General features: G+C 31.5%; 2 protein-coding genes across 2 annotated transcripts; both read right to left on the minus strand.

The window, feature by feature from the left end:
• Positions 1–3,629, minus strand: LOC104900116 (protein TRM32). Its single transcript, XM_010687462.4, has 5 exons — positions 3,256–3,629; positions 2,670–2,838; positions 2,466–2,551; positions 824–1,817; positions 1–691 (listed from the first exon to the last, which is right to left on the minus strand). Exons 2-5 carry the CDS (start codon positions 2,821–2,823, stop codon positions 75–77), a joined length of 1,851 nt encoding a protein of 616 aa, XP_010685764.2. The 5' UTR covers positions 2,824–2,838; positions 3,256–3,629; the 3' UTR covers positions 1–74.
• Positions 3,630–8,483: 4,854 nt separating this feature from the next.
• On the minus strand, positions 8,484–11,633 carry LOC104900450 (protein STRICTOSIDINE SYNTHASE-LIKE 10). Its single transcript, XM_010687866.3, has 3 exons — positions 11,309–11,633; positions 9,903–10,169; positions 8,484–9,254 (listed from the first exon to the last, which is right to left on the minus strand). Exons 1-3 carry the CDS (start codon positions 11,596–11,598, stop codon positions 8,816–8,818), a joined length of 996 nt encoding a protein of 331 aa, XP_010686168.2. The 5' UTR covers positions 11,599–11,633; the 3' UTR covers positions 8,484–8,815.
• Between the last annotated feature and the right edge of the window lie 6,163 nt (positions 11,634–17,796).

The raw sequence follows: 17,796 nt of genomic DNA on the forward strand, positions 1-17,796 counted from the left end.
TAACACATTAATTCACTATACAATATACATTCTAAAAAAGTCGTGTAGGTGGGCTAACACATAAACAAAAACAATCAATAACAAACAATTTCATCCAATATCTCATTAAAAATCAAATCTTCCAAATCTAAGCCAAGACCTTCAGTATCCATTTGAAGATTAACCCAACCATTCTTATCATTTGATAAGTCATGGGACATTGCAAGATCAAGTGATGGGTCTAACTCTGGCTTCCAATTTAGCAACTTCTCGACAAATTCCCAAACATCTACAACAATATGGTTTTTCTCGTTTGTCTTAGGACAAATATGGCACCAATATGACAATGCTTTGGGGTAATATACGTTGGATCTCTCATCAATATCAATTAACGCCTCGTTGATCAAATCAAACAAGATTTTACGGTGAGATTCGGACACGAAAACTGCTACATCTTTGTTTGATGATTTAGGCTCAAAAGGGCAACAAACCTCAATCCCATCAAAAAGTGCAGGATCAAGTGGTTGATTTTGTGAATGCCATGTTTCACGTTGGTATGCTGCTGCTGTGGTGATGCCTATTATATCAAGAACATATTTCACATACTGTAATTCTTCGTTATAGTTGTCCACCAAAAACTGATCATCCAAGTGTTGAGTGTACTCTATATTTTCAGATAATGTATGTGTTCTCATTGAGACCAATGATGATTCTGCAAAACAACAATGGATAATTAGTACTATATCATAACATTGTAAATTTGTAACTGGTTAATTTCACTCAAACAACATACTATAGTATTAGATTTTCTATATAGTACTTTCATTGTTTAAGAAAAATTTACCTTCCATGATTAAACAGTCCATATTTTCGATCTCATTCGTTTGAGAACGAACCTCTAGGACTGAAGTTGAAGTAACCCCATCATTTGCTTCATCGCTAGTTGTTTCAAAACTCCGCCTTTGCTCAACAATGAAGCTATTTTCCTTTTCATCTGATTGTGATTCACTGAAACTCAGAAATTTTCTAGGAGAATCAAGCCTTAATCCCGGTCCTTCCCCACGAATAGTGTTATTCCATCTTTCAAGACTAGCTCGAGATGGATCATCACTCATAGTGAATGAATTAGACTCACTCTCAGAGAAATCGAGTCTCTCTTTGGAAGATCGTCTACCATGAAGATCATTCAATAACACATATTCCTTCTCATTCATTAACCTAAAGCTCTTAGATAGATGCTTCTTAATAGCTTTTGTACTTGTACTATCAAACAAATAACCATATTTTTCCAAGGACTCTGTAAGAGATGATGATCTTATGAAACCTTGTGACTTGGCCTTTTGAAGGCCGCGTCCATTGCTAGATATAGGCCAAACTTCGTTGTGCTTATGCTCGACTTTGCTAGGTGGTGTTGTCCCGAAGTTAGAAGGACTCCGTGAAGGAAATGTACCAGACTTAACCAACCTTGGCTTTCTTCTTGGAGGACTGTCCTGTAAAAACTTAACGAATAAGTCTTGATCTACTCTAAATAACTCTAAAACACCCACAAAATCATCTTCCTTCTTCGAATCCTTGTGTTTAAGGTTTGTTCCGTGTTTCATATTGCTCGAATCTTCAACTTTAGTAATGCTTTTGATCAATTTTGGATTTGCCTTAAGAAGAGACATCAAGGTTGGAGCACTATCATCAACATTGTACTTCTCATGGCTTTGAAACTCAGATTCTTGAATAAGAAAATCTGGATTTGTTGAGTTGTCTTTCTCCTTCATAAGCGCTCTAATTCTAGCTTTGATAGACCTCTTGCTTGTTGAGCCATTTCTAGTAGAACTCGAATTGACCTGATCACGACCAATTTACTCGTTAATCACTTTTGTGGATCATGTAACAACAAAGGATAGAAGTTCTTGAAATTGTGTCCACAAAAATCTAGAAACTATACTTCCTACTATCCAAAATTAATATCCACAATACTTATTACAGGATGTATGTTTAACAAATTTCGTCACATTTTCTAAATACAAATTAAACTCGCTTGCGAGTAAATAAGTAAACGGATATATGGTAGAAACTGAGAAACATTACAACTATTAAAAGTGTTTATTTAGTTGGGACAACTTGATAACTATTTATAGACTCAGTGAGTATTAAAATCTCTATATTTCAATAAGTATAATTATCTCCACTAATTAACCAAGTTATCTAATGCCACTTTTTTTTTATTAGGAAAGATAATTGGTCCAAAAACTAACTCCTACTAGACTACTCGCCTGCAGGGCAGGCCAGCTCAGAGGCTGGGTACAAAGCTAAACAGCCCATAATTAAATGCCCAACATATTGTTGGGCTGAGAATTCGAATTCTCGACAATGTCTGGAATTCAGGGTGGTACTCCACTAAACTACCACATCTCCCTCTAATGCCAATTTAAGAATTCCTTCTTCCTTTAATTTCAAAATTAAATTAACTCCACAAGAAGAAAAATTCTTACAGAAGCAGAGTACTTTATGATGGAATCCTCCTGCAATTCTAGAGTTTTGCTGGTTAAATGCTCTTCTTCTGGCTTTATTCCTTTACCTACATAAAATAAAATTGGATATTCAAAATTCATTAAAAACATATAAAAAAAGAACAAAAATGGAAAAATAAAAGGTGGGATTTTTTTTTTTCCTTTTCATTAATTTGCTGGACTTACTTTTTGTTGATTTTTCATGCTTATTGTAAGGAAGCTTTTTTCTGAAGTTATCCCATGGATGATAATCAAGCATTCGAAATACAGTCCATATACATCCTGGATGATCATCTTCAACTCTTACATATGAGTGTTTTCGCCATAAATGTTTTCCCATCTTTAATAATTACACCTGAAAATTCACAAAATCCCATATATAATTATATGGAAAATGATAAATACAACGCTAACGGTTGCACCTAAGAACCTAAAAGAGGAAATTTTAAGTAATATACTAATATTCAAACATTAATTACATCGATTGACGTGTAATTGTGACATAAATTCACAACTTAATATCGTTTTAGTAAATGTATTTAATACTTATATACAACCTTAAGGATTGTATGTATGATTATCCTTATTATATTTATCAAACCCCATCGAATTTGATATTTTCAAAACAGAGCATAAAGAATGAAGTTTGCATAAAAATTGCAGGGTTTATGAGCTGTTAAAATATAAACTTTGCCCAGAAAAAATCATTTTAACAGTAATTAACACATAGTTCTAATTAATAAAGCTATATATTAAGAAAAGATTAATTTACCTGAGAAGAAGAGATCACAGAGAACTAGAGAAGCTAATTTTTTGTGAAGGGTTGAGATAAGCAGTAGTTAAGGGAGGATTAATGGTGATTAAATGAAAAAACAAAAAAATGGGTTGGTAACAAAAGAAGAAATAGTGAGAGTATTAAATATGTTAATATACGTTGCTTCAACGTAAACAAGGTTGACCTGAGAAAAGAAGATGAAGAAGTTGAAGAAGAAGATAGACTGGTCTTGTTTGTCTGCTTTAATTTTGGAAGAATTTTACCAGCGAAGACCTGTTAGATTATCATCTGGGTTTGGAAATGTAATCCTTTTTACGCGCCAAGTAAGTCTTTTTCCTTGTTTTTTTGTCCCTTTTTCTGTTTCCAACTGTAATTTGGAATTGAGATTGGAATTTTTGAGAGTTGAGATGTACTACTCTTTTTTGCTTTATGTAAAATTAATAAATCACTTTCATGAGAGCCTTGAGAGGGATGTAGGATGTATATAATACACTCAATATTATATTTTAAATGATATATAAGCATTTTTAGTACAACCGTTGTGCTATGTGAAAATACAACTCTTTCACAACTCCAGAAAAATATAAACAGGGTTCCTTTGGTAATTAATGAAAAAGAAATAGACTTTTCAGTCTATTTTTTTGGCCCGTCTGATTTTGGCTCGAAAAGTCCGCTAATTTTGGCAAAATATCTTTAGTTGAAAGCAGTGCATTAATCATATACCTGACAGACTATTTTTTTGCCCATTTGTTTATTTGGAGCTCTACTTATTATGTGATTATGCTCATTTGGAGGTTTCTAATGAACAATGAGCAAAGAAATAGCCTTGGATGTACCATAAACATGATATATCCGAGTGTATGATACAAAATTTTAAAAATTTAGTTATTCTGTGTAAGATTTACAACGATGGTAGGAGATTGGTTTTAGTACACCATATTGGGTGTACATTGCGTGCGAATGCTACACTCACATATATTATAGGATTGTGAAGTCTTATTCGCTTAAATTTCTTTCAAATGGTTGTGTCACTTGTATGTGGCATTTTAGGTTTAAGTGAATCCAATAGTAGTTTATCTTAGGTTCACTTTTAAATTTTACTTAAGTATTAACGTGGGGTTTGGTTGACGGTTGTAGTTTGTAGACCGTAGTCAATTCTGAGTTTCATCCAACAAGCAAACTACTTGTCATGATTGTTAGTAATCTTGTTAGGTAATTTAATGTTGCCCCACGAAGAAATCGATTTGTTGATGAATGGTGAATTTTCTTAATTTTCCTTGAAACGTTTTGTTGTGTATATACGTTGGCAACTACTTTACCCCCATATAGAAATATTTGATGTGAATAATTTTGGTTATGAAATTGGGACAAACATTCTATCAAGTTATTCAATTATAAATGATTGAAGTACTAAAGTGTTGTCTTCCGTCAAAAAGAAAAAATGATTAATCATTGTCAATCAACAAACTCAATTTAGACATAAAGTTATATATTTTCAGGATTTTTAATCTAAATTATTATAGTATAAAACTATATGTTCATAACCTGATAGGAGGAATAGAGTTTAATTTTCGGTGTCATTTGTTTTCACGTTTAGAAATTTTTATTATTTGCCTTTGTACATGGTCCAACCCCGAAACCAAAGTACTTAATAGGAGGGGGAAATAGTAGAGCTAATCATGAGCCAGGCCAGGCCGTGGCAAAAAAAAAAAATTGCCCATTGGTCGGGTCGGGCCGGGCCGGATATTTGTGCCCAAAGCCCGTTATTTTTCGGGCCAAAAAATAGACTAAAAAATCGTTTTTGGCTTGTCCAAAGTCCGCCCAAAGTCAAAAAAATTCGAGTCGAGCCCGACCACGAGTCGAAAAATCTTGTCCATAACCCGGTCCAAAATCGGGCCGGGAATGATAAGCTCTAGGAAATAGTAAGGAAAATCCTTCAAAGTTATTTGGTGAAATATGAATCCCTAACCTTGAGGTCATGATGTGAAATTCGCACGAATAAATCAAGTCAAGCTTGTTATACGTTTATAAGTTTTAATTGCCATCTACCCTTTATGTGTATACATTAGTTGGAAAGCCAATTTGTTCAACTACTTTAGCAAAAAAAAGCTTCAACTGCCTAGCAATATTGTGAATATGATTAAGAATTGTCTATTGATTTAACTACGAGCCAAATAGTAGGTATACTGTAACTGTTGCACTCTACTCAATGGAATCCATAGTGATCAAGTCCAACATAATTATAAAGTGTGGTAGTATGAACTTTTATCACCAATAAATTAGTAATGTACAATATGTAGCGTTTAATTTTTATGGTAAAAGTCTATTATCGGATTGTTGAACTGCTCACTCCAGCTGACCAACCAAACCCAACATAAGTTTTGTACATCTTTGATTTCTATAAAGATTAGGAACCTCAACAACCATAAATGCCCCCACATTTCACATATAAATCAAATTAAATGGCTGAGTTTCTGCTATCCCAAAAAAATAAAAAAAACCATAAGAAGCTGGTTTCTGAATTCTCAGGCTCCAAAAGTTTCCTTATAATATTGCAGACAGTAACGATACACAAAATAATATTGCAATCCTTTTTCCTTGGTAGATTTGCTTTTTAAGAGGCAAAACAAAGTCCAAGTTTTTTCACCAAAAAAAAAAGTCCAAGGTTTGATCTTTCGACAAATAAACGAGGGTTCTAAATTTCTATGTATCTTTTATGATGCGGGTTTTTGCTAGATTTGTGTTAATGTTCATTTTTATAATAACAAATTTAAAGATTTTAGATGTAAATAAAAATGTTAAGGATCAAATTGATCATTGTGACCAAAAAACCACAAATATAAACAATCAAAAGAGTACCCAATATGGCAATATGCTTAACTGTTTACTAGAGAATCACTGCCAAAAATATGTTGAAAAATGTTAGAGTTTGTCTTGTAAGAGACCGTCTATTTCTAAATTAAAATTAGACAATAGTAAGCCTAATATTTAAAACAGAATTAGCTCAATAATGAGTAGGTTAATTTCTTTGAGTGACTAGTTTAATCCATTTAGTGACTAGATCTACTTTTATATTAAAATTAGACTGTCTCTTTTAATAATTTTTGAAAATGTTATATGTATGATCTACCACCAGAATTTTATATAAAAAAAATCTAGTTGTTAATTGTCATTGTTGAAGCTGTGATGTATAGCGCACACCACATGTGAGTGTCCTACATTGATTAAATAAGAGAGATGGGTTCACTTTATAATGCAAATGGGTTACTCCCCTTATTGTCATATGGTTGACCTCTTTTGCTGTGAAGTGGACTCTCTCTCCTGTTGTGTCCCCATATTTAACATGGTATCAGAGCAGGCCCATATCGGGACCGTTAATACTCTGGGCCAATTGAAAAGGGACCTCACATGTGAGGAGGAGTGTTAAGCTATGATGTATAGCGCACACCACATGTGATGCCCTACATTGATTAATAAGAGAGATGGGTCACTTTATAATGCAAAGGGGTTACTCCCCTTATTGTCATATGGTTTTAAGGTGGAACCTCCTTTGTGTTGTGAAATGGACTCTCTCTCCTTGTGATGGGTGCGGCCCAGACCCATATTTAACAATATGGATGATTGCTATATGAGTATATGTTATACAAAAAAGTTTTAATTCAGTTCTATTATAATATGCATGATTGCAGATGCCAATTAATATAGTTAGTAAAGTCTTATGCTGAAACTAGGATCAAATTCCTTCTAGATCACTATGTTTAATTACTCAACTACACGAAAAAAAAATTACTAGTAATTTATGCATGACCAAATATATGGGAGCAAATTGAATGTGGGCCTGCGGCTCAGTCGCCTACTTGGCCTGTGGCTTTTGTGTGCCGTTGACTTCCATGTCCGTAGCCATATAAGATTGGCTTACAAAGAGTCACCATTATGTAGGTTAGATTAGGTAGACTTTGGACTAGGTAATAGAAGTTTTATCAGTTTATATAGGAAAAGTTTGGTCTTAATCATCAAAAATCATTTTCAATTAGTTTAAATCAGACTCAATTAGTAAAAGATTTAGACCTATTTTTTTGGACTTATTTTCAGTTCACTTTAGTTAATTTCAGTTTAGTTCAATTTATCTCTGCAATCTAGTTTCTCTCAGTTCAGTTCAATTCAGTTAATTTTAGTTCAGATAAGTTTAGCTCAGTTTCGCTCATTTCAAAAGAACGGAGCCTCAGTATGTTGCATACAAAGAAATAAAAGTACACGAGATTCAATAGGAATCAGTATTAATTAGAAGAATGATCTTTTTTACGGATTTTTCACCAGTTACCCCTGAGTTTTCTCAATATTCACTTGGTACACTCGAGTTTTCCAAAATTCATCACCAGGTGTCCCTATGTTTTTGAAATTAAAAATCATCAGAATACCCTTAATGACTAATGATTGTCAACTTCTTTAGTCACTAAGGCTAAATCAACCACTAACTAACCTAATTAACACTAATTAATCCTAATTAATTCCTATTAACTCTAATTAAATCCTAATTAACCTACAGCTCCGTTGTGGTTGCAGTCGGTGTTCTGATTGTTTTTCACCAGCATTGTGGTTAAAATCGGTGTTGGTGCAACTCCGCCTTTAAGGCGTTGTTGTAGTTACAATTAGTGTTACTTCAGCTCCACTATTTACAAAAGGAATGACTCATGTGTTAGGCATGTGACTTTTGCTAATCGGAAAATTGTGGTCAATGCAAGAGAAAACCGGTTTGGTAATAGTCAACAGTGGTTTTGTAAAGCTAAGGTATTTTGGACACTTTTGCTTAGTTAAGATAGTTTATTACAAAGTACCTAAAGTTGTGGTAGTTTGGGACAAAAAATCCTTAGAAGAATTAATAACCAACAAAAATCCGTTTTGATAATCAATAAAAAAAACTTTTTATCAATAAGAATCTCAATTAAAAATATTTTCAATTTAGTAAAAATTCAAAGCGTTAAGAATGAGGCAGTAATCTTTTATTGTTAAGTATGATAAATTATTTTCTAAGAAGGGGTTTATGATAAATTATTTTCTAAAAAGGGGTTTCTAATTTGTAATTTTCTTACTCTTAATAGAAGAAAAAAAGGGAGAAATAATCTTAGGCCTAAGCTCAAAAGTCAAACCTCAAATCAAACTTGCATTAATTGATTAATAATGCTGAATTTGGACGTCAGAATGTATCTGAAATTCACAACCCACTTTGAGCAATTACAAGCTAAATTGAATAAGTATACAAAAGAAAAATTACAAACTAACATCACTCGCAAAAACGACATAAGCCTTGAGTACATACATTTTTTTTTCCTATTATCAAGAGTTTCCACAGCCTTTGGCGAATGGACTAATCTTTCGCGGGAGTTTGCATGAGTACCTCAAAAGGTAGCATCCATTCTAGCTAGGTTTTTTTCCATACCCAAAGGCTCAAACCTGAGACCTTAGTTAAAGAGAGTAAATCTTTAACCACTCACGCCAACCTCAATTGGTTGAATAGATACATATACATATAGTATTATTACAACAAAATCTACACAAGTTAGGTGGTATATATAACATAAGGCTGATTAACAGAACCAATCCATAAATTACCATGAATTTCAGTGACATCACTAGCATCCGTTATTTCAAATGTGTCTAAAATTTCTAATATGTTTCCAAATTCATCAACCTTAATTGGTTTAGATGGAGTTTTTGCAATCCAAAATTCTCCATTAGAATTTCTATTTATATTATCTGGTAACCCAATAAGTTGAAGAAAAAGCTCAGAAGTTCCAAATTTAGGCCCTTTAAGCCAATACTTTAGTATACGAAAAGAACTTGTTTCAGCAACAAGAAGAAAATCCTTGTTCTTGCTTAATGCTACCCCGTTTGCAAAATATAGATCTCTTAGCAAGACTGTCAAGACTTTAGTCTTTGTATCATATTTTATCAATCTTCCACTCCTTTCAAATGTAGCTATAGCCTTCGGATATTCCCTATAACATGCATCATATTAGGTAAAAGCTAAGGTAGTAATGTAAGTAGCTAGATCAAATAGACCAACAATATAATGTGCATGATATATATTCATACAGTGCCGCCGTCTCATAAAATTAAGGGCCCTGTGCTAAAATAAATTATAAAGATTAAATTTTTTGGTGAATAGAAGAGATGGAAGTGTTATAAATGGGACTTTTTGGAGAATAAGAGAAGAAAAACGCAAATAGGAAATTAATCTCTTTATATTTATAATAAGATTGAGGTTTTTTTTCTTTCTTTGGACGGGCAACTAATAGAATTAGGCCCTTATATTTCGGGGGTCCTGTGCAGTTGCTCACCCTGCATGTGGCCTTAACCGCCTATGTATTAATTGTTAATTATTCTATTCCTTCCATTCTTAAAAGTGAAAATTATTTTTTCATTAAAATATTATTATATGGTCTCTCAAAATAATAATAAAAGTATTATGTTGAATCTTATAGAATCGATTAGATGAGTATTTTCAAAATATGAACTTTTTTATATTTTTATACTATTATATTTACTTTCTAAAGCACTCGAATTTATGCAAAATCCTTTCATGAACCATTTAAGAAAGAACAAGTATGAAGTTAACATAATAAATTGGGAAGTTGCATATATACCATCGATGGTAGGTGGAACTCGTATCAGTAAAATAGATTGCACCACTTTCAGTGTCGATATCTAAGGCATTTAAAAATCTGAATGGGATTCCCTCAGCACTAGTAGCAAGTGAAGTTACTTCACCACCATTACGATCTACCTTCACCAAGCCATAACTTGAATCAGCAATATATAATTCACATGTTGCCAGATTGAACTTTAGCCCTAATGGTCTGCCACAATATTGCTCAACTGGTGAATTGTTAACCCCGTCGCATGTATTTGACCTGTACGTGAGTCGGAAGCATGGATTAGATGAGGGTGTGCAAAGAATCAAACAGTACATAATCCCAAAAATATAAGGGGTTCTAAGATGTATTATTCTAAAAAAATGTAATATTTGAGAAAATTACCCTTGTTTTCGACCTTTAATAAATTTCTTAATGATACATCTATGAATAAACTTTTTTCATCTTGAATATTTTATTCTTCCATCTTTAATTTTTTTATAAGTTAGGGGCCTAATTTTCATGTTAGATCGAAAGCCCCAAAATCATCAATATTGTCCTACTCGGAAGCATACAATCTATTGGAAAAAGGGATACAAAAGAAACAAAATATCAAAATTTATTCCTTTATTCTACAATAACTCTCATACCATTTTTTGTCGGGTATAAAAGAATTAATATACCTACAACTTTACTTCCTATAGAGAGGGTGACCAATAATAGTCCAATACCATTCAACATTTACTAAGTATTAAGTATCACTTAATTTAGTGGTACGGTACAAACTTTAAGATTGTGAAATTAAATTTTATTAAAGGCACTTTAAGAGTGAGATTTCCTTACCTTTCCCCCCACCCCAACTTCCAAAAGGCTTTGCCTGTATAGCTAGCTAGTTCGTTCAGTTTTAACTTATGCGAGGTTCGTTCTAATCTAGTAGGGCACTTCTATTTATCAGTTTTTTAAAAAATAAATACCTTTGTACAATTGTACACTTATACGCTCATCATTGTATTCAAAGCTTGCTGAAAATTTACATTCGTCTAAGGCTAAGAGACGATGGAAGTCTAAAACGAGGCTAACCTATTTCAGTTGGTTATACTCCCTCTGTCCCATAATATAGTGCTTACTTTATTTTTAATGGGTCAAATTTTAAAATCTTTGACCGAATATTCTCATTTGTATATATAAAAAACATATTCATGTGAGATCTTGTTAGATTCGTCTCAATGTGTAGTTTCATAATATCAACTTTTTATATTTTTTATTAATACAAATTGAATATATTAAAGGTCAAAATTACGTCTTAAAGACCGTATAAAAAAGAAACAAACAATATAGTATGGGACGGAGAGAATATTATGCCCTTAAAAATAGGTAGAAACACTGGCAAACTAAAAGAACACACACATTGCACATACCTGTTTGAACTAGTTATTGCAAAAACAATCCAATTACCAGCTCCATCCCACTTGAGTATCCGACCATCAGAGACTCCAACATATGGACCTCTACCTTCGCAATCGAAAGCTATGGCCTCCGGTCCAACGACATCGAATCCAAGAGGAAGACGATGATATACTCTCGTAGGAGGTTGTGATCCAACAAACCAGTGTCCAAAAAATGGAAAGTTAGCTTGAGCTAGCAATATGTATTTAGAGAAAGAAAGTATTATAGATAAGATGACTATAAATGTACGTTGCATCTTCATAGTGCATGTACTAGTTTTAGAGACAAAGTTATTAAGGAAGCATAGCATTGAATTGGTGTTTTTATTAACAAAAGAGTGCATTTATAGGAACTCAACGGCTTATAATTCAGCTCTTTACTTAACTTTAGGCGGCTATACCAAGTTGGTCTGACGCACATTATATACTTCGGATATATATTAATTTATGGTGAGAGTCTTACAGATGATCGAATCAAATACATTAAATTTTTAGGATATAGAGTACTATAAGTCATTTATTCAGACAACTTCGCTTAGAATTTTGGACACTGTTTTATATTGGTTGAAAGTTGAAAGTTGGGAGTTGGAACTGATCTTTGAACTTGGTAGAATTTGAGTCCTTAAAACAGTGGAAATTACTGTAGTTCAGAAGACAGCTTTAATTAATTCCATGAATTATGAAAATTAAGATCAGAATCAAGATCTAGTTTGATCGAAATGCAAATCTATGAAGATCAAAAAATACAGAAAAGCGATATGCAGTCATCCTAACTCCTAAGGGCGGTATATAAGAAGCTAAAAATGAAAATAAGTTGTATTAATTGATCATTTATTACATCGGTTGATGCAAAAAAAATTCATAAATTCACAACTTATTTCCATTTTAAGTAGTGTATTTATGTCTTATATGCAACCCTAAGGACTGCATATAGCATAACCCTAAAAAATATGATAATTTTGCAAGAGTTTGGAGATTGTTTCATTGTTATGAAGCTTCATATTACTTTAGAGTAATAGGTACATTTCTAGATTTATTAGGTGTGTTATTTTGTGCTCAAGGAGAAATTTTCATTATTTGTATTTCTGGGTAGTTTGGTTTAGGAATGGTTTTTTTAGGGATGGTTTATCACAATATCATCTTATTACAATGAAGAACCTCTACTACCTAATAAGTATCTGTCTAAGTCAATCTGTAAGTAGTATTAGTGTAATAAAATAAGCTAAGGGATGTATTTTTTTTAGTGGAAGTAAGGGGCGTACTTCTATCTAAGTCAATTGGTCAATGCTTTTAGAAAAGTCAACTGGTGGAATGGTTTTTTTTTCTTCCTACAATTTATAGTTATATCAAGTAGACCTAAAGGCCCAACAACTACAATATAGCCCTGCGAGAAAGCATTAAGAAATTAACAGAGATTTTTTTTTATTATTGCAATAAGGTTTAATAAGATTGCTTGTACAAGCAGGGAGAAATTTAGAGATCCCACTTTATAAGAGATAAGAATTAAATCCTTCTCACAACTTATAAAAATGTAAGAAGGGCCTTTAATCAGCTAGGTCAACCTTGATTCTTGTGAAATGAAGAGAGAATGCATGATCGTATCTAATAAGTATTTGTCTAGTGCGTGTCATGTAAAGTCAATATTAAATCTCAAACATAAGAAGGATTTATAGTACTTTCTCCATTCCAAGGTAAATAATGAATCGTAAGGAAGAGGCATGAGGATTAAGGAGATAAAAGAGATATCTCTATTATATAAGGGAAGGGGGAGCAATGGTGTCCTCTTTGGAAATGCCTATTTTGCCCCCCCTTCCCTTTCTAAATTACAATAAGTTTGTTAAACTCAAAATCGGCACTCAAGGAAAACTACCGAAAATTAATTTACAACACTCACTCACAAATCACTTAAAGAATAAACTTTACAAATCACTCATACAATTGAGAAAATCATGTTATAAAATATCACGTTATAAAAAATCACGCAAATCACTCAAATAATCAGGAAACTTTATTAAAACTTAAAATTAACATACAAACTAAAACTCATAACCTAGAACGTCAATAAATACAAAAATATTTACAAAAATTTGCTTACAAACCGCTATTCTCAAGAACCATTCACAACTAATGATGGGACATGATAAAAAAATAGAGGTGTATTTATAGTGAAATTAGAATTTAGAAATTAGACAAGGAAAAAATTATTTACTTTTTTATAGTGTTTCCTATATATAATAAAAAATTTACATATATTTGGACCTATCTTTTTCTATTTTATAATCGCGATTAATTATCAAGGTAAAAAGGTTTATGTAAAATATCATTCAAGAATTAAAGTACAACATATCTCTATTATATAAGAGAAGGGGGAGCTATGGTGTCCCCAAATGAAGAGACTATGTTACCCCCTTCCGATTCTAAATCACAAATTCACTTACAAATCAAATGAGGCTTCAAACAAAAATACCAAAAATATATTTATAATAATCACTCACAAACTACTACCTATGAAAAAATTGACTTGAAATCAAAGTGTCCACTTTCTTTACAATTTATGAAGTACTGTACTTAATTCAAAAATCAACTAAAAAATTATAGTATTAGAAATCATAAATAAATTCCATAAAATTTCTATTTTGTTCATAGAATTTAACTTTGAAAAGTAAAAAAAAAAAACAAAAAGAATGGTGAGAGACTTAAGTGACAGAAACTAAACCAATCAAATTTTGCAACTAAAAACAATTATAATTCGTATGTCTAATGTTCAAATTTTGACTCTTATGCCGAGAAAAATCGAGTTTCTGTTTTGAAAAAAAAATTCAAACACGCATCGCGTGCAAAAAATTCTAGTAGATAAATAAAAAGAGAGACTCACGTGATTACGAGATAGATAGAGAAAAGAATAAAGTAACTTTTTTTTTATTTTGAAATGACCTAAAATGGTAAGTATTTCATTTATTTTAGAATGTGAGAAGCATAGTGTCGTTTCATGTATCTAGCTAAAGGTTTGTTCGTCATCATTTTTTGTTTGCGATTCACAATTTATCTAAAAACTTCAAAGGAGAATATGTTTTCAGTATTCTATTAACAGTTTTTAAAATCGATATATTTTAATATATATATGAGTAATTTTAAGTTCATTATACATCTTCTATCACATGCCTTTTACATTCATAAAACTAAAAATTGAAAACTAACTCTGATCCCAAACGAGCCCTAAGGTTTAAAATAAAAATAAGTATATGAAATAATAAGGTTACATTATTTCTTCCTTTGAAATTTGTTAATTTGATCAAAAATGAATTTCGAATTTTGGTCCATATAATCAAAATATTTTTATTAAGAATAACAAAAACAAACAAAGTGAATATATTGATATATGTGATACCACTTAATAAATCTAACCAGGGATGGTCTTTGAGAGAGATTTCCTTCAAGTACATATAGGGACTTGGAGATCAATGTGGTAGACAACTACGAGATGTGGTAGCGTGGACCGTGGTTGATGAGCGAACCAATTACTAAAAATGGATATATGGGCGTGTCGTTTGGTCCAAATTATGAGGTTGTGGGCTTGGGAGGAAAACCATGGGAAGGAAGATGGGTTGGTTTTTAAAGTCAATGACAATTTTTTGTGGGGATATATCAGGATAATAGGGCATTTTGTGGGGATATACCTCACTAAATTTTTTTTGTCGGGATATAGATATACCAACCTAAATTTAAGTTTGGTTAAAAGGTACCAAAAATACTATTTTCGGCAAGAAAGTTAAATTTTCAACCCTTGACTTGCTAAATTACTCTTTGTATAGTGTGTGACATTCAATTGCATCTATTACATTCATTTTCCTCCAACTTCCTCGTTATCACTTTATGGCTCATTCACGAGTTCCTACCAAGTCAAAGGTCGGAAATTTGACCTTTTCACCGAAAATAGTGTTTTTGGTACCTTTTAACAAAACTTAAATTTAGGTTGGTATATCCCCACAAAAAAAAAAAATTAGAGAGGTACATCCCCACAAAATGTCGTATTACCCTGATATATCCCCATAAAAAACTCACAAAAAAAAACATGGTTTATCGTTGTTAAAATGTTGGTGTTTTAAAAGCCAATTGAACATAAACCATTTCTATAAAAAGTCCAAAATAGTGTGAAAAATACAACTTAAAAATAGTCAATTTGCTTATAAAAGTAACAGAATTATAGAAGTATATTTTTTTACCTAAAATAATTATATTAGAATAAATGAACTCATATAAGTTCTAATAAACTTATACAATTTCTAATAAGTAAAATAATATTCAAATAAGGTATAACGGTAGTAAGTAGTGACTAATGAGGATTAAGGATGTTCATTATACAACTGCCTTAGGTTCCAATAACTTTGAGTAAGTTATGACGAGTTCTAATAATTTATATAGATTAGTCAATTTTAGGTGGAAAAACATATCGAATTAGTATATAAATACAACTAGTTGAGTATGGCATGTATCTAAAATCTTTTTTCAACTTTAAAAAGATAAAAGTTTGCCTATATAGTCATAAGGTTTATCCGTAATCATAAAATTATTTCATAAAATAGTATCGAATATCAAAATGATTTCATCATAAATTTCGACATTAATATTATTGGTGATGTGATTAGTTGTAATAATTCTGGAAATTCTATTGTGCTCCCGGGAGCACGATGCACACCATGCACTCAGTAAATTTGTTCCATTTCCTACAAGTAAATGTTATATTTTAACAAATGTTCATTTTAAGCATATTTTTCAGCAACAAAATATGTTATAGTTTTCGTAAAAAATGTTCTATTTCAACAAATGTTCGTTTTAAGCTTATTTTTTAGCAAAAATTTATGTTCTATATTTTGTGAATCCGTTTTTATTTTTGATAAGCAAATGTTCAATTTTAAAAAATATTTTTATAAAACTTATTTTCCACCAAAAAATATGTTCTACTTTCACTGAGAATATGTTCTATATTTGATAAGCATATGTTCTATTTAAGTAATTGAATTCTAGTAATGTTCCACTTTAACAAAAAATGTTCACTTTCGTATTTGGATTATGGTAATGTTCCACTTCAATAGTAAAATGTTCTTTTTCATAAATGAATTCTTGTAATATTCTATTTCAACAATAAAATGTACGTTTTCGTAAATGAATTTTGTAATGTTCCACTTCAACAGTAAAATGTTCATTTTCGTATTCGTAAATGTTCGTTTTCTTATTCGTAAATGTTCTATTTTGTATTGTGGGAGCATAATGAGGAGCACAATGCACGCATTATAATAATCCAGTTACATACATGCTATTAATGTTTATATAAAATGTGATTAGCTATAAGTCTATACTACATAATTAAGTTAATCCTTTGATGTTATTAATGTTTATTTAATGCTGAATATTTTTGCTTTCAACTCTTATTATTATTTATTGTTTTCGCTTAGGAAAAATATAGTACATCAAAACGCTGTTGTTTTAGGTTGAATTGAACTAAGATGAGTTGAGTTAACTGAGATTGCGCCTAAAAAAGGAGTGATACTCTTTCCGTCTTTTTTTAGTTGATATATTTTACCATTTAGACATCTTTATTTTTAGTTGTTATATTTGCCAACTATTTCTACTTTTAGTATGCGATACTCACATATTATTTACCTTTATACCCTTATTTTTGTCTTTATCGCACAAAAAGACAACAATTTTATGCTTTATTGCTCTACTTTTCAATTGTCCTATATGTATCCTTAATCTATGTGCTAAGTAAACGTAACAACTAAAAAAAGACGGAGAGAATAATAGATAAAACAATAAAAAAAAAAACATCACTGTACTAGCAAAAAAAAAAAAGATGGAGACGGAAGAGAAATATTATATTGTATAATTTAATAATACTTGTTCTGAACTCCAAATTGACTGGTCTGAATGGCAAAGCATCTTACCAACACTAGCTGAGCATCAGCGCATCTCAATTCTCACATACTCACATTCTATCCCCATTAGCAACTGGCACACCATATCATCAAACCACTGATATATATCACTATTAATTTAATCAATTATTATAACAGTAACAATTTTACTACACTACTACTCCTTGGTCTCAAAATAAAATTTCCATTTCTTTTTACACAGTGTCCAAAATGTATTTTTAACATCTTATATCTTCAATTTCCTATTAGTAAAAAAAATATAAAAAATTAATATTATAACTCTATACATTGCGACGAATCTAAAGGTCTGTTCCCCCAAGCTTATTTTCAGTTCAATTCAGTTCAACTCAGTTCAGTTCAGCTATGGACAATACTTTTACTCTCACATATCACTATTCATTTCAGTTCAGTTCAATTCAGCTGTTTTATGACGAAAAGAACAGGCCTAACAAGACCCCACATATTTTAAGTTTTCTTACATACATACTTTCATGCTCCTTTCCTCCATCATCACCATCCATCATC

Source organism: Beta vulgaris, chromosome 7 (genome assembly GCF_026745355.1).
Source record: "Beta vulgaris subsp. vulgaris cultivar EL10 chromosome 7, EL10.2, whole genome shotgun sequence".
Lineage (NCBI taxonomy): Eukaryota > Viridiplantae > Streptophyta > Magnoliopsida > Caryophyllales > Amaranthaceae > Beta > Beta vulgaris.